The sequence below is a fragment of the Anopheles ziemanni genome, chromosome 3 (genome assembly GCF_943734765.1).
Source record: "Anopheles ziemanni chromosome 3, idAnoZiCoDA_A2_x.2, whole genome shotgun sequence".
NCBI lineage: Eukaryota > Metazoa > Arthropoda > Insecta > Diptera > Culicidae > Anopheles > Anopheles ziemanni.
The window spans coordinates 14,614,727-14,638,917 of NC_080706.1; the positions used below are offsets into that span (position 1 = coordinate 14,614,727).

The 24,191-nt window shown below is 45.6% G+C and overlaps 2 protein-coding genes across 2 annotated transcripts in view; one reads left to right on the plus strand and one right to left on the minus strand.

The window, feature by feature from the left end:
• The window catches only part of LOC131289126 (uncharacterized), a 53,371-nt gene that overhangs the window by 7,052 nt on the left and 22,128 nt on the right, over nt 1–24,191 (plus strand). The window contains exons 3-4 of the mRNA XM_058318331.1: nt 12,114–12,202; nt 12,287–12,347. Of these exons, the coding sequence (XP_058174314.1) occupies nt 12,114–12,202; nt 12,287–12,347 (150 nt within the window). The remainder of the gene's footprint in view (nt 1–12,113; nt 12,203–12,286; nt 12,348–24,191) is intronic.
• The window catches only part of LOC131289125 (RNA-binding protein Musashi homolog 1), an 82,694-nt gene continuing 63,813 nt past the window's right edge, over nt 5,311–24,191 (minus strand). The window contains exons 4-8 of the mRNA XM_058318329.1: nt 11,843–11,974; nt 10,925–11,399; nt 10,173–10,852; nt 9,753–10,055; nt 5,311–5,366 (exon numbers count right to left, since the gene is read on the minus strand). Of these exons, the coding sequence (XP_058174312.1) occupies nt 5,342–5,366; nt 9,753–10,055; nt 10,173–10,852; nt 10,925–11,399; nt 11,843–11,974 (1,615 nt within the window). The 3' untranslated portion in view covers nt 5,311–5,341. The remainder of the gene's footprint in view (nt 5,367–9,752; nt 10,056–10,172; nt 10,853–10,924; nt 11,400–11,842; nt 11,975–24,191) is intronic.

Consider the following 24,191-nt stretch of genomic DNA (forward strand, 5'->3'; position numbering starts at 1 on the left):
CATATTTTTATGTCTTTTTTTCCCTTTGATAAGATTTTGTTTTTGCTTTTTTTACATTTTGGGCTGATCCGGTTTAGCGGTTTGATCGCCGAAATCACAAAGCCCAAATTAATCAAATAAATTAGTATTGTCTGTTGAGTGGTTGCTTGTTTTGAAAGTTTGTGTATGCTTTTGACTGCTCGGTTCAACCCTACCCTCACAGTTGGGGTAGAAACAAGGGTAATGCTAACGAGTTTCATACCTTCGGCCGTCCATCCTCGTATAGTATACTCCGCCTTGTGTGAATTACTTTGACTTGCATCGGTAGCGCGGAGGATTGTTTGTAAAGAGACTTTTAAAGGGAAAATTCAATATTTTCCCCGTGCCTTTTGTATTTCGTCGGAATAATTTCTCCATATCCTCCGGGCGTACCCAGATCCTATGTAGGTGGTTTTATATTTACTAAGAATGCTACCCTTGCTTGGTTCGCAAAACAGGTTCGCGTGTGATATTGCTTTTGTAATTACATGTACATCGGAATCTCCCCATTAAGTGTATCATTTTTGTTTTGCGATATTAGAGGCTACCTGGCCACGAGTACCACTTTCGCCAGCAAACGCCATATGCTTAAGTATCTAGTTTAAAGTATAGCTTCATCGTTTTTTTTTTGTTTTTGAATCTGTGAAACATTTTCATTTTTTTGTTTTTTGACAATTGTTGATTGCTTTTGTGAATACATTCTTTTTCGCCTTTCCGCCAATTTTCTTCTTCTACAATCGATTCCATATTTTTCCGCACTGATAACAGGTTCGTCTTGTGAACCCATGATACACTTTAAATTTTGAGTAGTTTCATAAAATTCATTGATTAAAGTGTAAATCCTAAAAATATAAATACTAATGTGTATGTGTGTATATATATAATATATATATATATATATTTGAAAGCGTCTTGTTGTCTTTTTTTTTAATATTATTTATCCTTAGATCTTTTCTTTGTTTTCATCCATGAGTCGTACCGTACTACCAAGTGAAGTGAAGTGAAGGTTTCCCATTTCCATTGTTCCCCGTTGCAGGGAGGGGGACCGGGGCCACCTTATGGAAACTGTCGAGCACTGACTTCTCTTCGAGTGTGTTTCCTTGAAACGCTTTCCTCTCGCCTTCGCCTTGCTTCGTACAGGGGGAATTTCAAAGCGAAGTGAATATAAAAAGCCAACAACTATTGGTCTTTGCGGTTGCATTTTGTTTGTCACAAGCGTAGCGTATGGGTATGGTAGAACCATTGTCGTGGTAGATCAGTAGCTTTCCTTGTTTTTTTTTTTTCTTCATCACGCCCGATCTGATTTACTTGATTTTTCACTCCGAGCGATTCCCAAGGGCCACCCGTACCGTTTCTCAGCCACATTCAGCGGGTAGAACGTGAGTCTATGGTCCTTACATCTATCCAAACTGGAAAACAGTAACATTTACTACTAAGTCACACTCCACCGAATCTTTCACAAAGCTCAAACACATCGATTCGCATCAAACTCCACATAAGCGCGATCCTTGCGTGTCTTTTTCGCGTCCCGTATTAACTACTACTTCTAACATACAGTTTTAAAAATGGATCAAAACCTAAGATTCACAATTCGATGGGATTATTTAGTGTCTGTGTGTGTATGTGTGTGTGTGTGTGTGATTTTATGTATTTCTTTTGTATCCCCATGACTGAGTCGTGTATCACCCTTTTTCCCCTTTTTTGTCGTTCCCATTGACGATCGTCTCGCCTACTTGCAATGCAGGGGGTTTCCTATTTTTAGCGTCTTTGTTTGCTTTGTCTGCGCGAAATGAGTTTTCAGCGATCCCTCCAGATTGCAGAAGCTTTCCGTCTTCCCGAACGAGAAACCAATCGCTCGAACACTTTTATTTTAATCTTGGTCCACTTGATTCAGCATTTTCCATTTGTTAGCGAAGAAATGCCACAATCTTGACGAAGAAGGTGGTATCGAAGGTGTTTATGTGTGTGTGTGTGTTTTGTGTGTGAATGTGTCTGTATGAAGGTGAAGATCAAATCGTCTCCCGTTTTACTTCACTAGCCTTGGTGTGGGGCCACGGGTTGAGTTGCCCCTCCCAGTAGCTGAGCATTCCGTGTGCGAATTCCGTTCTGCTCCGAACAGGATATCCGGCTGCTGCCTCCGGTCTCCTTGGCCCGGGAACCTCAGCACGGTTGGATGAGGTAGGATGAAATTCCTTGCGAATTTCCTTCACTACGTTCGCGTACCACTTTACCGCTAGATCGGATTTGTACCGCTTTTGGTTAAACGCATTCCGCGTGAGAACTTTGAAAATAAAGTCCCTTCTGTCACGCGTACGCAATGTCCGGCGGAGGATACTAGAGGGCTTCTGATCGGGCAGACTATCAGTCCTATCAGATCGAAGCGCCACTATTTTCTACTAGCTCGTCCGTTTTTTTCCATTAGCTCGGTTGTTCTCACTCTCAAGATTTGTTGGGCTTAGAGATATAAATTTGCAGCTCGTATTTTCTTTACACATCGGAGGATCTGTTCCTGTTTTGAATCCTGGCATCGGTGTTTGTACGATTCCTGCAGAAGCTCGCTCACTCAACTGCCCTACTCGCTCGCTATTTGTCTTCTCCTTTCCGTTGCTCGCAACACAAGCGTTTTTTTCTCTGCTGGGTTTCTTCCTTGCTTCTCCTTCATTAACTTTGCAACAACCTATCGCTTCAGCGGGCAAGTACGTGTTGATTTCTCTAGTATATAAATATATGTATATGGAAGAACATTGGTTTCCTTACTTAGCTTAGAATATTGATTACCGTAACCGTGTGTATGTGTAACTCTAGTTTGGTTTTAATCGTTTTCAAATGTCTTCACCCTTCACTTTTCAAGACTTTTGCCCTTAGCTTTCTATCGTTTTTTTTTGTCTTACCACTCAATACGATATGTTTGTATTTTGTCTTCTACGCAAACCATCCGCTGAATACGTTTAACATTCCTGATTTAGTTATTTGTTTTCTTTATTTTAATCTCATCCCGGAACCGACTGATCACAGTTTTCCGGCTGTCTTTTTATTAACCCTCTTGTTTATTGGTTTACTAGTTAAATTTATTGAGAATAGCTGTCTTCTTTTTTCCACGCAACAAATCGTTTACTACACGGAATGAAAGCTTACAAACGGGGGTGGATGTATTGTCGAGTATATATTGGGAGCAAGAGTTGGGCGGGGAGCAGCATCTACTGGAACGCTAGTCATTCGCTAGTGTTGTTCTATTATTGTTTACTGTTGCAATAATGCTACATTTAATTCCTCATATCTACAAACTCGCTTGGGCCGTCCGCGAACAGAAAAGGAAAAGACATAAGTGGCGACAGAGTGAAATCGGTAGAGAAAGAGAAATAGAACGGTGTCAAGAGGGTTTTGCTACGCTAGCTACGCATCATCCGGATGATCGCTAAAATCATTCGTACGCGTACGATCACTAGTAGATTCGATGCTTGACATGTGTGTGAGGAGAGAAAATACGAGCTTACACAGAAACCAAATTCATACTTAATAATATCGTAAAGAAACGACTCTACTATAGAATGTGGGTTACGAACGAGTATGAAAAGTTTTGCTAAACTATTATTGTACTTATTGGAGTAACATACAGCAAAAGTGAGTTGACATGCTTGCACAATCTGATTCGACCCGGTCTCGGTCTCTCACACGCAACCGCACTAATCCGTGCTTAAGTTAAGTGATTCGAGTTTTCTAATTTAATAGTTTTTATTTTTAAATATAATCTACTACTCTACCGGAACGGAAAGTAAACAGTTTACTGCAAAATAAAAAAAAACACTTTGGAAAAGATGGCGAATTTACAAACTTATATCTCTAAGCTTCCATTTGGAAAACGGATCGTACCCGGAACGTAACGACGTGTGGATATACGATAAATCGAGCACAACGCAGGAAAAAAATTGAGAAGAAAGACAAAGTTTAAATTCTTTGCAAACGAGATGAATTCGAAACAAGCGTAAATTCGCTAACGAATGGTATTGATGCTGAAGGGGAACCAAAACGAAAATTGCGTTCCTTTTTTTCCCCCAAAAGACAGAAGGCTTCCCAAACGGTACCGGTACATGCCAAGCGCATATCATTAACGTCTCCTAAGTTCTTGGCGCAAAGGAACAGTCTAATTTTTTATTTATTTTTTTCAAGTCAAAACAGGTATTTCATTTGATTGATCGATACTTTTTCTGTGTGTCGCTTAGGGTTTTTGTGGTGCTCAAGAACGGTTTGATAATCATCAATCGTAGCGTTAGCCAGTTGTAGAACCTCTGCGTTGGTTTTCTTTATGAGCTGCGAAGGAATACACCCATCGACCACGAATTCAGAAGGGGTCGCTAAAAGAAATCACACGTGACTGACACATTTTCCGGCCTCTGTGTGTAATTATAGTGCAACGTTCGCAGGCAGGCAGTACGAGTGGAAAGGAAAATACAAAACGCACCGAACACGCTCGCGAACGATCGGCTTGATTGATGGATCGCCGGTTTTCCTCCACCCACGTACAATGTGAAGGAGGAAGGAGGTTGTAATATTTGGCGCAACATCGGATTTAGAGGCCAAAACAAACAACAGAAAAAATGTTGGGAAAAAGTCCCCCCGGCGTAACACAAGCCAAATGGACCTGGGAAAAGGTTTGGTTTTCTTTTCGACAAACAAATTGACAGTCGATCGAACGATGGGACGGACGGGCTTACAATGTGAGCAAGCGTGCAACTCAAGTGACTCAAAGACTTTGTAGTGTCTCTGCTTCGGGAGGGGAAGGAATTAATGACGAAACTAAGTAAAACTAAGAGTTTTTTAAAATACTGAGCATTGGTTGTCGAACCGATACGTTGTGTACGAGCATGATTAAACTGTAGTGTTATGTCTTAAAAACTAAAGCGAAATTAAAAACTTATCAAACGAATACTTAACTTATGTAAAATGAAAAAAATATATATATAACCCTAACTAAAACAGTCTTATTCCAGTGATGAGTGATAGTTTCGCTTATCGCTATTATCTCGCAACCGTCCAAGCTTTGCCGAGTCTTGACGGGTCGTGTGAAGCATCGATACAGTTTATCACAAAAATTCACTGTGTTTTAAATGTTTTGCGGGAGGCGACTTCCATGCGATAGGTCCCCCGGCGCAATACTTCTCGGGTGGGCGGGCGCTATCCTTCTAATGGCAAAATGTGGATAGGAACTCGCGTCAAACCGTATACCGTTCGCAATCGGGTGCACACGATGAGCTGACGGGGCGGGAAGAAGGCAATGGGTCGCTTTCTAATGGGGGAAGGGTTCAGGGGGAGGCGCAGGTCGGTCTCAACAGTGACTCTCGGGATACAATCTAAAAAAACGACACGATAGAACAGAGAAGAGAGAATGGAATGTAAAAAATAAAACGAAACGCAATCGAAATAAAAGCATAAAGTTGTGTGACAACTATAAACGGTATGTACATTAGTCAATAGCGCGAAAAGGAAGCCTTACACAGGGTAACAAGTAAAGAAAAGGTAAAACACGACCCATTTCCTTCGAGTGCACATGCAATGACAACAAGTGGATACACGAACTCAGGCCAGTTCCATCCAGTTCCGTATCCAAGTACCGTTTCCGTTAGTAAAGTTGTGCACAAAGCGGTTCTAATAATGGTTAATCGATAAGCGAACGGTGCGCAATGGGGGCCCCGTGCCAGGGTTAATGGTTCCCACGAGGGCGTGGGCAGGAAACTAGGTCTTGAAAAGTGAAAAGGGTTATGGTTTCCCCCCTCCAAGGGGAAAACAATCAATACACAGTGAAAGTCGTTACCAGTTCCTGTGTGTTGTTTTTCAATCAATATAATCAATTTGTCTACGAAACAAACGGTGGCACATTACGGTGAGCTTAAAATAGATGGCACATTACTGAAATAGAACGGCCGTTTCCGTTTCAAATGTGGATGAAACAAAAAACAACAAGGTACGCATGTTACGCGGAAGTCTCTGGAAGGGAACAACGGATAGGGAAGGTGTTCCATGTTCGAACGAACGCCCCGGTGTCCACTTTCGGTCGGTGAGTCTAAATTATGCAAACTACAACCGATACCTCGTCGCCCCAGCTCGTGGGACCTGGCGGCGCGGACAAGGGCACGCAACGGTTGATGAGTACCTGCCTGCCTGCCTGCCAGTCATCGCCATGGGCCACATGGGAGCGAAACCGTCCACGGCCGCCCGGCGAAATCTCCCTTGCCATCTATAAATACAATAAATAGATGAATTATGAAGTCACCGAAGGCCCGGGCCGTGTCACCCGGGTTCAACGCCGAAACCCGATCGCGGTTTGCCGGTGCAACCTCCTGCAGGCCGGCTCTTCTCTGCAAAATTCGATGGGCGATGGGGATCGCACGCCGTGACGACGGATGCGTTTAAAAATAGGCACACCTTGACAGGCCGTGGCGTGGTCGCAATCACTTATGAATGGTTTAAATGTCAGTAATGAGTGTGGCCGGAGTTCGCCGGCTTCACGCACGCCTCCTCCACGCTCCACGGTGGGAGGTGGCGGAACGGGATTCGACATGCCCCCGCGATCCCGGGATCTTCCATTTCTTCCCGTGCTCGGTGCCGTTCGATTATGCAACCTCGAAGAATGACCCCGCCGTGCACTTAGAGATGTTTCCTCCAAGGCACACAAAAAGAGATCTAGAAAAGCATTTGACATGCCAACAAGCTGAAATAGGGTGTAAATTATGCTACAATGTATGTGGTATAAGTTTGTAACTATTTATGAAATGCAATTTAACCAATATGCAACCTGTACAAGCAAGAAAAGATGACAGAAATATTCCATCCTCACAACAATCACAGTGCTACAGATTCCATTCCCTCATTCGCTATTAAAAGAGAAGAAATATATTTAAAATAATATATATACATACAACCAGAATGTGTCGAAGCGGATGAAACACAAATGTAATTAATAGTAAATCGATACGAAACACAACACGTGGTGGTAACGAAACAATAAGTAAAACAAAAAAAAACAACAATACAGTAAAGCATCGGGGGTTAAGGAGTTTAAAAATAGTAATATTTATTAGTTGCCATTCGTGCTTACAACGAAAAACTAAAACTGTATATCAAGAGTCATAAGTACAAACGGCTATCGCGGTCGCCGGGCGGACGGACGGGTTGTGTTTCCCCGGGCGCCATTCCAGCGAAACATGCGCCACAGCGTAAACACAACCTGCGCCGCGGAGCGACCCATACTAAACACTAAAGCGCATTACTGTTATAAACCATTACTAATAAATAGAAGATGAATCGTAGGGAGGGGAAGAATGTGTAGTTAAGATAAAATGAACGTACACGAACTAAACCATATAATACTAACAAATGGAACTTGGAAAGTTCATTCACGATACACCTTAAAAGCTAAAAGTATACCGAATGCTGCCTAAGTGTTTGGATGATAAGGTACAAATAATTGTTCTTTTTTTGCAGAATGTTTGAAATAAAACACATAACCATAGTGGAGAATGTGCTCTGGGTTTGATGAAAGTCACACAACACGTGGATTAGATCATGAAACATTGGAAAACAAACATCTCTTCCTTTTTTGTTGTTGTTGCATACACGTACACATCAATCCATACACCTAAACTAGATGTGCCGGATAAAGTAAAGATAATTATAATTAAATTATGCGTAAGTTTATCGCCATTGCCTGCATGTCTTTTCTTGAACAATTTACTTTCATAATCCTCATTAAGTAGTCTTCTCTCTTGTTAAGCACTAAAGAGGATAAATCATTCTAGCGCTAAATCTGCATGTTTCAAGCTGCATTGTATATTCAGGTTCTCCTTTTTTGTGACCACATGCGAATTCTAAAAATTTACAACCAAATATCGGAACACGGATTAGTGCACGAAACATTGTTCAAGCATATCGTCCGATCATGTTTATAATTAAAATTGTAACGTATTTAAAGGAATGCGTTTGTGTTTTTAACTACCATGACAACAAGCAAGGATGTCATTATCTAATGTGTTTAATTCAGGTTTTAAGCATCTTATACTTTTCGTCTCAATAATCCAGATGATTACTTATTTGTATTCAACATGTTTTAATACAAACATGTTTCATCGATGTGTAATTGAAAAAGCGAAACATGTTCGCCTCGTGTTAACACTGTAAAACCAGTCTGTGGGGTGTATTTTGTATACAACTAATGATTAAACATTAAAAAAAAGAAGCACATCCTATGCAGCCTCAGCGCTATGCCGATGCCCTGCGTATCGGTGTTCGGTTCATAGCGACGGCCAAACGAGATCGATGCGTGCTTCTGTAAGCTCCCGTTCAAAATAGTATTTAAAAATGGAATCATAATACACAAATGCTTACTGCTATCTGCGGAACCGCTTTAGGAGTCAGCGTATCTTTCGTGCAAACACGAAAACACAAAAGGAATAAAGCAAAAGTTATATCTTAGTACTAAAAAAAAATAAAGACAACCAGTGGTACGTGAAGTATTACTGCGAACAAGATAATGAAGATTAGAAAACAAAATAGGAGAGATAGAAAGCAACAAACGTCTAACACAGTTCTGCACACACGGTGGCACGGTTTGATGGTTTAATGAAACATGTACAAACGTGGGATAAAGTTGAGTTGCAATTGTTGTTAGTTGGAAAGCTTTAAAACACGAGTTGCACAACTAAGGTACTCAGGGGTAGAATCAACATTTGTTGCAAAGATCGCTCGCAGGATCTGTCGTTTTCTATTGGGTGTTGTGTTGCGTGTGTGTGTGTGTTTTTGTTTTTGGTGTAGTGAGTCTGAGTTGCTTTATTTTATACATTCACATATACACTACTTGTTTGCTTGTTTAGTTCAATATAAGTATGTTGGTTTGAAGCTTGTCCCATTGCTCATTAAAATCTTCAGGTTATCTTCGTTTGTTTTCTTATCCACCTCTGGCACTTGACATGTCCTTCCCCCACCAGCCAGGGTTAGGACCTTACAACTTGACGCATTCGAATCTCTTGTGGTCGCGAATGGAAGATGTGTAGATCTATCGCTTTGATGATTGCTGCTCTCTAACTAACGCAAGGATCTGGAAGTTGATGATAATGACTTTAAGCCGAACGTTCGGCGAGAAAACACACACACACATGCTTTTGATGCCTTCCTCTATTGCTGGTAGCAGTGTGGAGCGGTAGCTAACTGGTAATTGGTAGTAATATTAATGTTTGTCTTGTAGTATATGCACTGCTTAGTTCATTCCTTTATTATCCTGTTCCTAATGCTGTGTTTCACCATGGGAGAAACACGACGATTGGCGGCTGACGAAATCGGTTCTATAATGTTTCATTTCATTATATTTCATACAATTTATTTTTATAAGTGTTTTAATACCATGATGATCATTCTCGTTCACTCGTCCTCCAGTGATATCAATTTTACACCAGTTTGGTTTAGGGGAAATCACTCTTCTAGCATTCCAACCTAGCGGGTTTTTCGCTTATGTTTTGCTTTTCGTTATGTTTGCTGATTATGTTTATCCGTATAGCGCGTTTTCTTCTACTACTTCTTCCTGCTGCCCCCTCTTTACACGCTACTCTTAGTGATAATGTTGTAGAGGGTACCAGTAATGTGGTGGGTAGGGTTTAATGGGTGATCGTTAGGGAGGCAGGTGAGTAGAGAGAAAGAGAGGGACAGAACGAGATAGAGAGTGAAAAGGAGACGAAATTTATACATACATTCCCATGCCGTACAGCGAGCCCCAGTCGACGCCCTGGAAGCTCGACATGTCGACATTGGCCAGGCTGTAGCCCTGGTAGGGATTGCCGAGCCCGGCGGCGGCCATCTGGGCGGCGGCATGCGCCTGCTGGCTCTGCTGGGGGGCGGCCTGCGTGCCGACGGTGGCACCGGCAACCGAGGTCGGGTGGGGCACCTGCTGCTGTTGCGCCTGGGCGGCCTGGTTGGCGGCGACGCCCGACATCGGGTTGACGGCAGCGTTCGCGGCGGCGGCGGCGGCCGATGGAATGGGATATGGCGAGTATCTGCGGGCGGGAAGTGAACCAAAAGGAAGAACCAAAAAGAAACACGTTAGTCCTCGAAACGGGGAGAACATTTGACATGGCACGCCATAGAAAGAGAGAGAGAGTCGTCAAACTTACCTAAAGCTATGCAGCGTTGGTGGATATGTAGTAAAGACTTTACCGAAACCATTTTGTACTTGCATCGCGGCGGCGGCGGCAGCAGCCTGGGCCGCTTGGGCCGCCTGAGCCTGTACCATCAGCGGGTTGGTGGCGGCCAGCGGATTCACCAGCCCCGGATTGCCGCCCTGCGCGGCCCCGACCAAGCGAGCGGCGGCGGCCGATGTGGGGGCGGCGGCCGTCATCGGCACCCCGAGATTGCCCAGTATGAGCCGCTTCTGCAGCAGCTGGGTAGCGGTCGGCGTGACCGCCTCCTTCGGCTGGGCCTTCTTGCACTCCACCTTCTTGTTCTTGATCGTGTGGAAGTGGATCTCGCACACCCGATCGACGACGTCCTCGTTCTCGAACGTGACGAAGCCGAAGCCGCGGTGGCGCTTCGTCTGCTGATCCATCAGCATCACCGTCTCCTCCACCTTCCCGAACTGGCTGAAGTACGCCTTCACCTCGTCGGCGGACGTGTCCTGGCTGACGCCGCCCACGAAGATCTTCTTCGTCTTGTTCGACTGCGTCTTCGGGCGGTTCTTGGGGGTGGCGTGCTTCGGATCGATCTTCTTACCGTCCAGCGTGTGGATCGGCACCTGCAGCACCTTGTCGACGCTGTTCGGCTCCTGGAATGTGATGAAACCAAAGCCTCTGCTTCGCTGTGGAATGGAATCAGGGACAAACGATTAGTACAACACACTCTCCTTGATGAACATTCCTTCAAGACCTACCTGTGTAACTGGATCCTTCATGATGAGCACGTCCGTAACGGTGCCAAACATGCCAAAGTACTCGCTCAGCTTCTCGGACGACGTCTGCCAGCTGAGACCGCCGACGAACAGCTTGCCCGGGGCCGGATCTGAACCGTTGTTCGGTGTCGAACGTCCCGAGGAGCTGCCATTGCTCGAGTTGCCTCCCTTAGGGCAGCCATTGCTAGCGACGCCGTTCAGCTGTTGTTGCTGCTGCTGTTGCTGTTGAACAACCACTTGCTGCTGCTGTTGCTGTTGCTGCTGCTGCTGTTGTACCACGACCTGCTGCTGTTGCTGTTGCTGCTGCTGGACCACAACCTGCTGCTGTTGCTGCTGCTGCTGCTGGACCACGACTTGCTGCTGTTGCTGCTGCTGGATCTGTTGCTGTTGGGCGCGGTTTGCCTGTGGCTGTTGCTGGGGCGAGAGCACTTGCTGCTGTGCTACTTGCGACTGTTCACTGTAGAAAGAACGGATAGGGGTCGAAGAACACACCATTCTATTAGCGACGTAACAGTAATACTCCGATTGCAGTGCGAGATCGGAAAAGTAGCACTTTTCCGGGAAGCAACCGAGAAAGTCTACAAAGTTTCGCGGCAACATCTTTCACACTGACGCAATTCGTTTCACCTTGGTTACTTAGATGATTACTTCGATTGATGAAAACCGAAAAGCATCAACGTTGCGGGCGAAAGGATAAAAATTGCATCCATCTCGTCTCGGGTAGGGTAATAAAAACGGACTCGACCTCCAACGTCGGGGGGGTTGCATCGTCGAGTTCGTCGTTGGAAACTGGGTTAAGTTCAACTAAAAATAGCGCCCCACCTCCCTCCGGCAACAGATGTACAACACGCCGAACACGCTCGCCCGGGCGGTCAATATGCAGAAACGGCAGACACTTACCTCTTAATCTGTTGCTGTTGGCTCGCTGCGACGGCGGCGGCCTGCGTCGCCAGTAGTGTGGGTTTGATTGGCACCAGGGCGGTGTGTAGCTCGTGGGTATCCAGCAGTCCGTTCGGGTCAAGTGTTCCGGCGCTGTGCGTAAACGAAAGCAAACAAAACAGAACGCAAAGTGCAACCATTAATGATCGTGTACATATTGAAAGCCACTGCACAACCGTAGCTTTGGGGGAAGGACACATTTATTCATGCAGTTTTTGTTTCTCTTCAACAGGTTCTACCCCTGGTCATCATCATGACGGTAGCGGTTGTGGGCTGCTCCAGTTTCATGATCTACTGCGGTCGTACCCGAACCGACGTGAGGTGAGGGAGTCTTTCGGTTTCCGATTGGATCTATTTTTATCCTTCTAAATAAAACATTTCTCTCCCCCCATCCCGTCGCAACAGCCTGAACAAAAAGGTCTTCGAGCATGACACGATGGACGTTATGAACCCGAAGCAGAGAAAGGTAGGTGGAAATTTACCCCACCGTTAATTGGTCAAATCATCTAAAGTATCTTTATTTTATCTCGCTACAAATCTTTATACCTATTTAAAGGGGGTCTTTGCTTGGAAAACATGAGTGACCCATCTCAATCGGGGGTTGTCTCAATCAGCAAAGAGGGTTAAAAATGATCCTTAATTATCGCCATCGGTCACCTGGTGTGGTGGGTTTCCGTTTCTACACCGACCAACACGTGTCGTTTTATGTTGACCACCGGCCAACGCAAGGGGTCATGGCGGTTTAATGAACCCCCTTTGCGTTCCGAGGAAAATCGCTACCGACAGGTGGAATAATGGGTTTCGTTCTAGAGGACGTCATTTGTTTGCTTCAAAAGTGAAAACATACCTCACACACTCCCACTCGTCCTTCCGGAAACCGGGAGTGTGTGTGTGTGTGTGTGTGTGTGTGTGTGTGTGTGCACCGGCCGGAAAAGGATTAATAGCTTGCGTGTCACGTAACTAGCTTGCTCAAATAACAGGTTTCCCCGACCGAACGCTCCTCGGTGGTTCTTCCGGTGGCAGAAGGCAGGGCGACTACCCTCCCTCCCTCCCGGACGAAGGATGAAAACGGGCAAAATTGAGGTCAAACGGGACGCCATTTGTCTCGACGTACGGGTGAGCTCGCCTGCCCGCGATGCTTGCGAGAAAAAGTCAAGTCCCGCTGGAAACGGTCACATGACGGGTGCGAACGAATTTCCACCCGAAACGAGCCTGAACCAAACCCATTTTCTCACCACCCTCGGCTCGGGTCGGGTGGTTCCCCGTGTTCGTCTTTCGTAGCCAGAAAGGTTACCTACACCATGACCGACGCGGGGCGGGCCAAGAAAACAACAGGTTACAGACACATTGTTAGTTCGCTCGAAGAAGGATAATCCATTTTTTCCGTCCGTGGTATGATTTTTCCTTGTTTTTTTTTTCTTCTTTTTGGTGAACATTACATTTCCAATCCATTGTGCTTCCGCCTGGGCTTCGGCTCCAACCGTCCCCCCCACAGTGCAACGCTTTCCAACGCAACAAAACTCGTGTTCACAAACCAACGTCCAAACTAGGGCATTGAACTCCCTGTGCGGGTTTTGTGTGCGTTTGCGTGTGTTGGTACACACCTTTGCTGCATGTATTCGTAAAAACCAAGCTCGGGTAGGCCTTTAAGGAAAAAAGGAAAACCCAAATACACACACCTACAGAGGCAGGAAGCAAGCCCGACCTAGAATCCGAGACTCACGCCTAAATCCACCTGACGTTGGAAAATCCCTTTAGTGGAGGGCACGGTGGGGAGGGGATCGGAGCCAAGATTAATGGGGAAATAAGAAGCTGCTTGACAAATTGAATAAGAATTGAAATTTGTTAAAATTTATTTCTTGCTGCTAAATACTCATTGAATCACTCATTGAAATAGAAGGGATCCCTAAATTTATATTGAATTTAATTCTTTTGATACCCGTAATTTTGGGACTATTCTGACGCTACAACTATCATCAGACCGGCAGCTTAATTCCACTATTCACCGGTTCATGTGAACAGTGTTCCAACTTCTCTCTCGCTTCCGAACTAAAAAAGGGATATTTTCATCCCCAACGAAATGGGTTTTCGAGGGATGTTTCTCCTATTTTTTGTTGGTGGTGGCTATACCCGCTTATCGCGTGCACGCATACAAACACACAGCGCAGGACACATTTGAGGGCTGGTTTGAAGAGAAAGGGTCGACCGTTCGGTTTGTTTCCGCCCTTAAGTCCTCAAGCCCGGCACGCGTGCCTACCATGAACTCCTATCATTCGGGAGATCCTGCGCGTGACAATGGACACACAGAACCGGCGGTTCGACACAATCCTTGCCTCGCTGGAACTCTGGCTCGATGATGGTGGTATTGATTTTCGTCCTTCCACCGTTCATTCCGGCGTGTGCGTGCTTATGGGACGCGCCCATGACGCATGTGTTGGTAGGGATTTGGGAAACTACGGTTCGGTTCGGTTACAGGGAGAGCACGAAAGGCACGGGACGGACCAAAAGTCTGCCAATTTGGGAGGACGAGCAGGCAACGCCGAATAAAATAGGGTGACCAACATCGTTGGCAAGGATTTGACGTCATCGACGGGCAGGAGGAGTACTCCGGAGCGAACACCAACACCACACGGGGGAAGTGTCTCCAGGATCGGTGATGAGAGTCCCAGCTATTGGGAGTTGCGTGGTTATGCGCATGTCCAGAGAAGTCGACCACCGTCGAGACACGGCAAATATCTTGATCCAACGCGTAACACTCCCTTTGGATTGAAACTTCTGCGATACATAGAACAAGAAGTGAAGGAAGTTCTCGTTGAGCTCTCTATTCAGTTTCTAAAAAGTAAAGTTTTTATCAAACTTACTACACGGTTTTCCCGGAGACTTTGCATACATTCTCCTCTAGAGCGGTTTCGACCTGAGGTGGTATTGGTGCCCCAAAGTATAACCTAAAAAGGGCAATAGGAAACAGTCAAGAGTATTCCTGGAGTAATACTTTTGGAAGAGCAGTAGTTGATATGTTGTTCTTTTTGTGCGAATTGATCCTGAAACGAAACCCGGCACAATCGACTCCAAATCGAGCATTCGCTTCCCGGGTGTTCGAAAAGGGTCGTTTTCTTCACCTACACAAACGCACCCCTCCTAGGGGCAGACAACAGCCACAAAGTCCTCCCGCAGGAGGAAAATTGTGCCTCGAGGGTGGAGGAAAAACTGGCCGAATATTCGTCGGGTTTCGCCATTTCCCGAGACCGCGCGCGTGCGTGCACCGCATAGCTGTATGGGTGTATGTCTGGGTGCGTGTGTCCTAGTGAGCCTATATGCTCTGCTCTGGGAGCCCGTGGCCGTGCCCGTGTGTCTGGTGTTGTCATGGCACCACCGAAGGAACCGGAGCCGGATAAAGGGACCCACCTTCCCTTTAGTCGTTAAGGTTAGCTCGAGCAGTGCATACGTGTGCGCGCGATATACTCGTCGAAGTGATTCGAAAAGGTCCCTCTTGTGGGCCTTTATTTTTCTAATTACTAGTTGGTACTTCAGGATCAATCAGAGGATAACAAAGGAATTAATAGCAATGACGACTTAATCGATCCATTGCTCGAAAGAATTGTGTTTAAATAATCGAAAACCATTGTGGTTCCTGAAGTCCTGGCTTAATGGCCAACGAAAGGAAGCTGCCGTTCGGAAGAGAGCAAGGAGAGCGGCGAGAGAAAACGGAAAGATTAGCTGGAAGATGATCCGGAGACTGGGGGCAGAGCGAGATAGTATGCCAATTTTCGCGACAAATTTTCCACTTCATCGGGACACCTTGCGATGATCCAGAATTCTTCCAAGTGTCCTCCTTCCTAGGGCGAGCCCTATCTTCTGTACCAAATCTCTCCCTCTCTCTCTCTCGCCCTCTTTCTCTCTCTCTCTCTTGTTTCCCACAATTTCCTCACTCTCGCTCTCTCTCTCTCCTATGCTCTCCCGTGGATGTTTTTCGTTTTCGATTCCGGTCGTCGCCGTGCCCTCCACAAGCCCAAGGTGGCGGGCAAGCGACGGCAAAAGCGGCTCGCACCAACACCAGAGCACCATGCTGGGATGGTGCGCGCGTTTCATCGTTTCACACCGTCGTCTCCCCGGAACGGCACAATAATGCAAGAGTCCTTTCGGGGCCGAGCAAAGCGCAGTTCTCCTCTCGCCAAAAGAGCCGCAGCCGAAAAAAGGATCAAGTGTGCCGGTGAAACGTTACCGAACCTTTCGGATGGTTTCCACTCGGAAAAACGGTTCGCTCGATCGGTTCGCTAAAGTGTGGAGTGCGAAAAAACCGCCAGCTAGCAAGTACTTTCCCTCACCCAAGGAAAAATCGCACAGCGCACAATGGCGTTCACGGTGGATTTATTAGTGCCGAGCAAAAAGGAACCAATGTGAAGGTGGTTCCTCAGCCACGAGTGTCCTTACGGCGACCGAAAAGGGGGTCACCATTAAAAAGCCTGTGTTCTACACCTACAACCTCTGCGGGAAAATGCGAGCACATAAAAGCGGATATTAGCCACCAAAGTTGCGCACCTAGCTGTCGATGATATTGTCCTGTCACAGCAGTACTATTTGCCTAGTTTACTGTTGTTTCGGGACATTTCCACCGACGCTAGGGTTTTCATCTCATGTCCATACGGCGGGCTGGCGTTAGTGGTTTTTTTACATACAATTTCGGAGGACTTAGTGCTCGTCCTAACCTGGGACTTAAAGAATTAGTTCACGTTAGAACCGACCCTCCCATCTCCCAGTGAAGGATGGCAGAGAACTAGGGAGGGGTGTGTTCTGGTAACATTGTGGGCTCGCATAGCTGTGGATTTGCATGATTGGCGTCAGACACTCGAGCTACAATGTAACCGACCGATGGAAGGACTAATCCCAAACGAACCTTGTAGTGTACGAACGTCTAACTAATTGGATCGACGAACAAGCCCCGTTGGATATGTTAAAGAGCTGGGAAGAGATTATAGGTCGTCCCTTAGAAAGCGCCACCGGGACACTTTCAGTATTCGGGATCGAATGCCGACAGAAAAATGGAGCCTTACGCCTTCAGACCAACCCCATTATGATTCAAGATGGCGGCACATGAAGCTTGTCATACATTGGCGCCGCGAGAAGATTGGTTTTCAGCGTTCGCCTCCAATGTCCTCTCAGCGTTCGGTGGCAAAATCCCTACCCTTCGATAGACGCATCGATTCTAGAAGGAGCAAGGAAAGAAGGCCGCACCAAAAAAAAAAAAAAGCGAGCAACACGCCTGGCCACCGACACAATGGCTTGGTTTCTGGGCGGGCAGAGCGCGACACAGTGCGACGACTCTCGACGAATGGAGCCGCCAACCCTATAGAGTATCGATTTTTTTCTGCGGCCCGGATCCGGAACGCCATCAGCCACGCGCTGGTGGGTCCGTTTCCGCAAATTCTGATGTGAAACCTTGGATGCTACACCTCTGTTGGCAAACGGTGGCGGAGTTCTCCGTGTGGATATGGGGTGTTCTGATGCTCTGTGGCATTGGAATGACATTCTAATGAGACTAACATTGCGTCGACGTACACTCAAAAGGACGAAGAAACAGATCCTCGTACATTGATTCTCGGAAGGGACATTACGATTCTTTTTGGTTGAATTTTATTTGCGAACAGACTTCAGTGGAAATTCTTATAGCACTATTCTCACAAAGAGCGTGCGTAAAACGAGCAGCAGCAGCAGCAGAGAGAGAGAACGATAAAGTGGAAGAGAAAAGGTACAGCCGACTGAATGGGAGGACATTATCGATTTCCACGAGTCACGCGGTGCCGCGTTGGTCCCTGTTTTCCGATTTTCCCGGCCAGCAGAGAACGTTACCCTGGCCAAGCCACCGGCCCGACGAAGGCACGTTGTTACAACCCCCGGAGCACTCGGGTGAAACTTAATTTAAATACGCTCGCGGCGCGTGCAGAAAAAAAAACGGAAAATCCCACGGGGCGTACAAGGCGAGTTTCTTCAATTAGAACCGAACCCCGCGTTTGCATCACGTGATGTTGAAAAGTATACATCCTTTCTTGTTTAAGGATCATTACAAGGGGGTACATTGATCGCAGCTAGCAAGTGTTTTACTACTCTTTATTGTTCTTTTGTATTTGTTACCATTTCTCTTCCCCTTCATTTTTGTTCGCTCATAATCACGTTGTGCTTAACAGAGGAAAACGCTATGAGCTACAACGGGGCAGGGACAATGGCAGGGATGCTGAAGAAACAACAAGCTTCCCTATTCCCAGGAATTTGATCAACCCACCCTCGGCCAAACCCATCGCGCTAACCAATACATGCAGTGCAAGACCGACGTCCGGCTGTGGACAAACAAAAAACCACCTTCAATCAGACCAACCCCTGCGCGTGGCCCTTTAATTGAATATTAAAGATACAATACACGCACATGCACACATACACGAATCTCGTGCATGACACCGTACAAACACCATGACTCGACGGACGACGGATACATCAAAGGACCTTCCAATGCGCACACAAACAAAATTACGTGAACAGGCGCGCACATCGACTCCCTTCTTCTTTTGCAAAAAGGATAATAAACTTTCACCTCATCCTCAGAATCGCGACTCTTCCTCTCTCTCTCTCCCTTTCTGAGGGATTGGTTACGCACGCGATGCTCTTGTTTCAGCAAGCCCAATGAAAAGGGAAAGCAAGCCTATCGTCGATCTGGGCACATAACGAGGGTAACCTTTTCCTTTTCCCCCGGCTCCGACGTCATCATTCATCACCGCGAATGCATTGCGGATACTCGAATTAAAATGATGCCGGAAATCGGTGGATCGTGCGTCGGGAAAATGTGGTGACATCGGTTTGACTTTAACCTACAACCATTTCCTAATCGACCGTTGACATGACTCCCGTCTTCCATTCCGTTTTAAGACTGGGAAAACGAAGAAGAAAGACTGACGTACGACAAACTGGGGAAGAGGACACTTTGTTTTATAGGGCAAATATAAATAAGAGGTAAAAATAACACCCACTCAGGAAAAACTTTCCAACCGAAAGCTTTGCCATGTTGGAGGAATGAGAGAAGAAGGACGACCATGCGCAACATATCCTTGTGTCTGCTTCACGGACCAAAAGGGAAATGGAAAGCGTCATCGATCCCTATAAAATAAGTTTTCCTTGAGTACACTGGTTTGTGTCCAGAATAAGGATATTCTGGACCACGAGATATCCTTGAGCTTGCTTTTAGTACCTTCGATCTCCGCTAGGTGGAGAAGCTTCATGCTGCTTTGTGAGCTTTCACCAACCATCGCATGAGGGCGCTGTTCGAAATATCCTTTCGAAAACACTTGCGCTTCGCCAGGACATTTTCCGGTGCGCTTTTGCCATCCTCGCTCTCTCGCTCTCATGCACTCACAGCCCGACCCTAGAGAGTCCCTCCGGGGGTTCGGGAAATCGGAATCTATCGCACGGTGTAGCCGCCAGCGAAAATCTTTGCGCCTCGCTGGGCAGGTCGACCCTCTTGCGTAACAGCGCAACATAAAAAACCCCGGCCCGGCGAAGAACGCATGCAAGGGCGAGCGCGCAAATTGAATATCAAGAACGACGACAGCAGAATGCCACCGTTTGTCAAACACCGAGCTGATACCACACCGCACAACGCGACGTCGAAGGATACAAAGTTTATGGATACTATCATTTCCTCCACCAAACAAACAAACGAATAAATCAAACTATTCGGAAACGTAACACATTCTGTTTGATCAATACAAGATTCGGCAATAAAGCGATGGGGAAAGAGAGGGGAAAAAAGCAGTTGATGGTTGATGATATATGGGATGTGGAAAGTTCCGGCAGGAAGAGAAAAATTACGTAGAGCATGCGAGAAAACTCGTATCGTTTCTGTTTAGGTTAATTGTTCGAAGGTTTCAATTGTTTCACATTGACATGAGATCGTTTTTTCCTTGGTTTCTCTTTTTACCCAACTTTTTTCTTCAAGCAATCATGTTACCCTTGTCCGAAATGTTGATGGGACGGGGCACTCTTCAGTCAGTTCCGTTGGGAAAACTTTGTGTCCATCCCGAAAAACCCAATGACACAAATAATCCATTCGATTCTTCACCACCTTCTTCATCGCGTCCTCCCCACTTTTTGCTTGTTCAACGAGAGTTTGTGTGATCCACTTTTCCGCTTTTCCGTTTGCCGGAGGCGGCAAACACAAAAAACAAAAGTCGACCCCACGACCCGTGTACTAGTCAGCGGCGGCAGGCGGTGAACTTTGATGAAAATTTATTGTCACTCTCCCACCCGGCTTTCGCACCACTTTTCACCAAACCGGGCTTTGCCCGTTTTCCAAAGTGATGCAGAAAAAAGAGGGTGTTAAGCAAAACATAATTTTTCCACCCAGTAGCCCCCTCCCCCTCCTCCATATTGGCATGGCTTCCGGTTTGACCGTAATTTTCACGTGAATATTCTAAACATGTGTCCGAAAGGAAAATTGTTTGGCCAACCTCAAACCTCCTCGCCGACGTCAACATTATTATTATTACCCATCGGTACTAAAACATTGTCTGCTGGAGCGCGGGAACGTGCTCACAATCTGGCCCCAAATGGCTCCCCTCTACGTGCCCTCTCCCTCCTTTCCCCACCTGGCGTCAATTGAAGCACGGAAAAGGTAGCTCGTTCCGTGTCCATCGCCGAAAAATCGGAAAGCTCGCTGTGTCTATCCTTTGAAACGGATACATTTCTCGGTGGTTATTTCGGAACGTTTCGCTTGGTGCTATATCATTTCATTGCACCCACACTCAACCCCCACCCGCTCCCTCCCTCTGCATGTCCTTTTCGCTATCGATCACACGATGGTGTGATGGTACCGGGCCCCATCAACGGGCAAGCATGCCAAGGATGGCGGCCAAAGAAAGATATTTTCCATACAATATTCTCGCCCCTCTGCCCCTTCGTACTTTTCCCCCGTCGGTGTGATTGTGAAAGAAAAAATTAATGGCCATACCGGGCAGGATGGCAGGAGTTCGAAAGTTTTGCGGGCAAAAAATAACCTGGAAATGGGGGGGGGGGGGGTTTCTTTCGCTGAAGCAGAATAGATAAGACTGCCATATCCTGTTTCCGTTCCCGGCCCCGAACCGAAACCGAAGCGCTCATAGAGGCGAAGAAAGCGGGTGAAGGAGTGAAGCGCAAAAAATAAACCACCGGCGATAGAGAAAATGAAGGAATGTTTTCTTTTCCACGCAGCCCACAGGTTTTCCAACCGCCGTCCCTCATCCTGAGACACTCGCCACTTACACAATATACTCTTTGGCGTGTGTGTTGGTGTGCCTTCAAATCTTCAATCCTCCCCCGGCCAAAGCCCAACAACCGGCGCCCGAGCATAAAAGAAGCTTCGTTTCTGCGTTTTTGCTTGGCCGCGCGCGCCTGGTGCTCCATAATCTTTTCGCTCGGCAAGCGGGCCCGAAACCCGCGCCCCTCCTCGTCCTTGTCATCTTCGGCATCATCATCATCATCATCTCTTGAACAACATCAACATCGGGACAGGATATCTCATGGGGAGGATTAGCCAAACGATAACGGCCCGGGAACGGTGGAACTCATGAAGGAGCACAACAAACAAGGCACCATCGACCGCACGGGCGAAAGATAATGGCCCCGGAGTGAGGTGAGGACGAGCTCAACGACAGGGTGGGAGTGATTTCTGTTAAGATTTCCCACCGCACCACGAACACGGGGCGGCCCTCATCATCTCATCCCAGGCTCCGCGTCCGGTTGGCCGGTGGATGATGAACGGCCTCTAATTCGTCAACATCTCTCTGCGGTGAGCTTGGGCCGGACGAAGAAGGATGATGGACAAGATTTGCATTATTTTGTGAAGATAAGAAAAATCGCAACGAGCGCGCCCGATCGCGATCACCTTTGGCAACGTCCCGCTACATTCTCCCCATCTCGGCATGGAGGGGGGAAGCGACATTTACGAACCTGTCAACTTAATTGTGTCCTGTCGAAAAGTTGTCCCTAAAGTCCCACGGTCACGGCCATCGGTTTGAGCGATTTATGGTGAGATTTTCATTTTTTGTTGCTCTTGTTTCGTTCTCCAATTTCCCCATCGAACGGTAATCCCGGAGCTTATTCATCGCTTGATCAATAAACTGGATTATGCAATTGTATTTTACGAGACGCGACGAGGGCGGGATAGAAAAAGGGGACCACAAGGATAAACCTTTCCACATTTTCAATCGAACATTTCTCTACGGTTTGCTCCTTGTAGTAAATTAATCTTCATTGAACAAATGTCATTTTTTTTTTTGACGATGTTGCTCATAAACTCAACGTTATAGAATCGCTCAACATTGAAATAAAAGGTGGAATCGCATACGGATTTGTTTATTTAACCATGGTTTAATCTGCCGTCTAGCGTTCATTTTGGATGAACCGCGTTCATTTGTCATTCATTTGTGTCAAATTAAACCATGGTTTAAAACTAAACAAACGATTGTCACGCTCCCTAGGATTCTGCGGGTAAAAGTTTCGAGCAGTATAATAAACCATGGTTTCTGGCATCGCATACGCTCTGACTTCAGCGTTGACGATGGTTTATTATATGATGTGCCTGGAGTAGTTGTTTAATAAACAAATCTTCCACGCAAGATATTTTATTGTAAAATATCAGTAGGGAAGTCGATATTTTTGTGGAACTAGGCACAACAATATACATTTTTAACATTGGAATGGATGAAAAAGGTTTAATAAAAAAATAAAAACACAAATAAATACCGGTTATGTCGCCGATGGGCAAACGAGTGTTTAAAGAACATTCGGCAATTTAACACCTAAGTTACTATGGATAGGACTGCATCTTCAACGTGCATCTTTTTCATATTTATTAGCTAATCGAAAGCACGTGAGTTTTTTTTTAAACAGAGTTGGTTGGATTATGGGGCTAAACCAAATAGGGTATTCCCAGTCTTCAGCGAACCGAACCATATCCGGTTGTATGAACGAAGGCAAAAAATGACGTATTCCATCTAATTTTTCTAAAAAAAAGAGGAAACGGAAAATTGAGAGATAAGTACGTTATATATTTTAGCATTTTTTAATAATTTGAATGCCGTTTCCAGTTGAGCCAAATGCCTTGCTTCGATACGAATCAGTCGATATAATTTTCTACGATATGGAAATCCACTAGAATATTTTCTGTGGCATGAATTAGTGGCAAAAGATTTATTTTGCATTAATTCCCGTTGTAAATTTACCCACCACTTGTACACAAACCGAAGCAAATGGCAGAATGGCCAATGTTTATTCGAATTACACAAGGTAAAAGATTTCACAGGTTTGTGTTTTCCATATCGCGTTGTTATTTTTTCATTTGCAGTTAATGAAAATGTACCAATGCCAAGAAAACAACTAGTGAAAATTTTAAACAATAAAGAAAAACGAAGAAGTTGTTTTTTTTATTAAAAATTGGTTTGAAAACGTTTAGAATAACATTTTAAAATTGTTTATAATCAAAGCGCATAGTAGGCTTTGTATCAAAATTGCATCCAATGGTTTAACATTTAACCATGGTCAATTGAAACTGTACGCGATACCAAATTCGAGCGGCTAAAATAGACCATCGCTTAATTTAAGCCATGGTTAAAAATTAAACAAATTCGTATGCGATTCCACCTAAAGCTTTGGATGATCGGTTTTTAATTAACTGGCTGTCTTGTAATCGTTTATGATAACGCACCGTTGTTAATTTGACAAGGGTTGATGTCTTGTCGTTCGTCGGAAGACATCGACACAAGCGTCACCTATTTCCCGCATAGCACAAATGCCTTTTAAAATGTGTTCTAACAATGTACGCATTTTTTTTTAATTTAATTTAATTTTCTTCTTCACCTCAACTCAACTCTAGCATTGCGTTTTTTTTTGTTTTACAAGCGTCTTGAAAAAAAAATACCTTACAGATCGGAAGTCCTTCTAGCATTCAGACATGTTTAATTACTTTCTTGGAATTTAGAGTAATTTGGTTTAATGTTGCACATAAAAAACATGTAATTGGTGCTGAACACTTTTGATACGTGCTACAGGAATTCGGTGTGTTCGTAAAAAGAAACCAACCAAGTAGGTAGGATTAAAGAGCTTCTTTATAAACAACAAACTTCACTTGAAGCCTTATCTTTAAGACAAGATTATGTTACATTGCATTCAAGGGCCTATTTCTGGAAGCGGCGCAGCAACGGCTTCCCTAGTATAACGAAATCATTACCCTTCAACCATTAACGATTTCGTGCCCGAGACGATTATCTTTTGTGTACGCAAAACCCCCGGA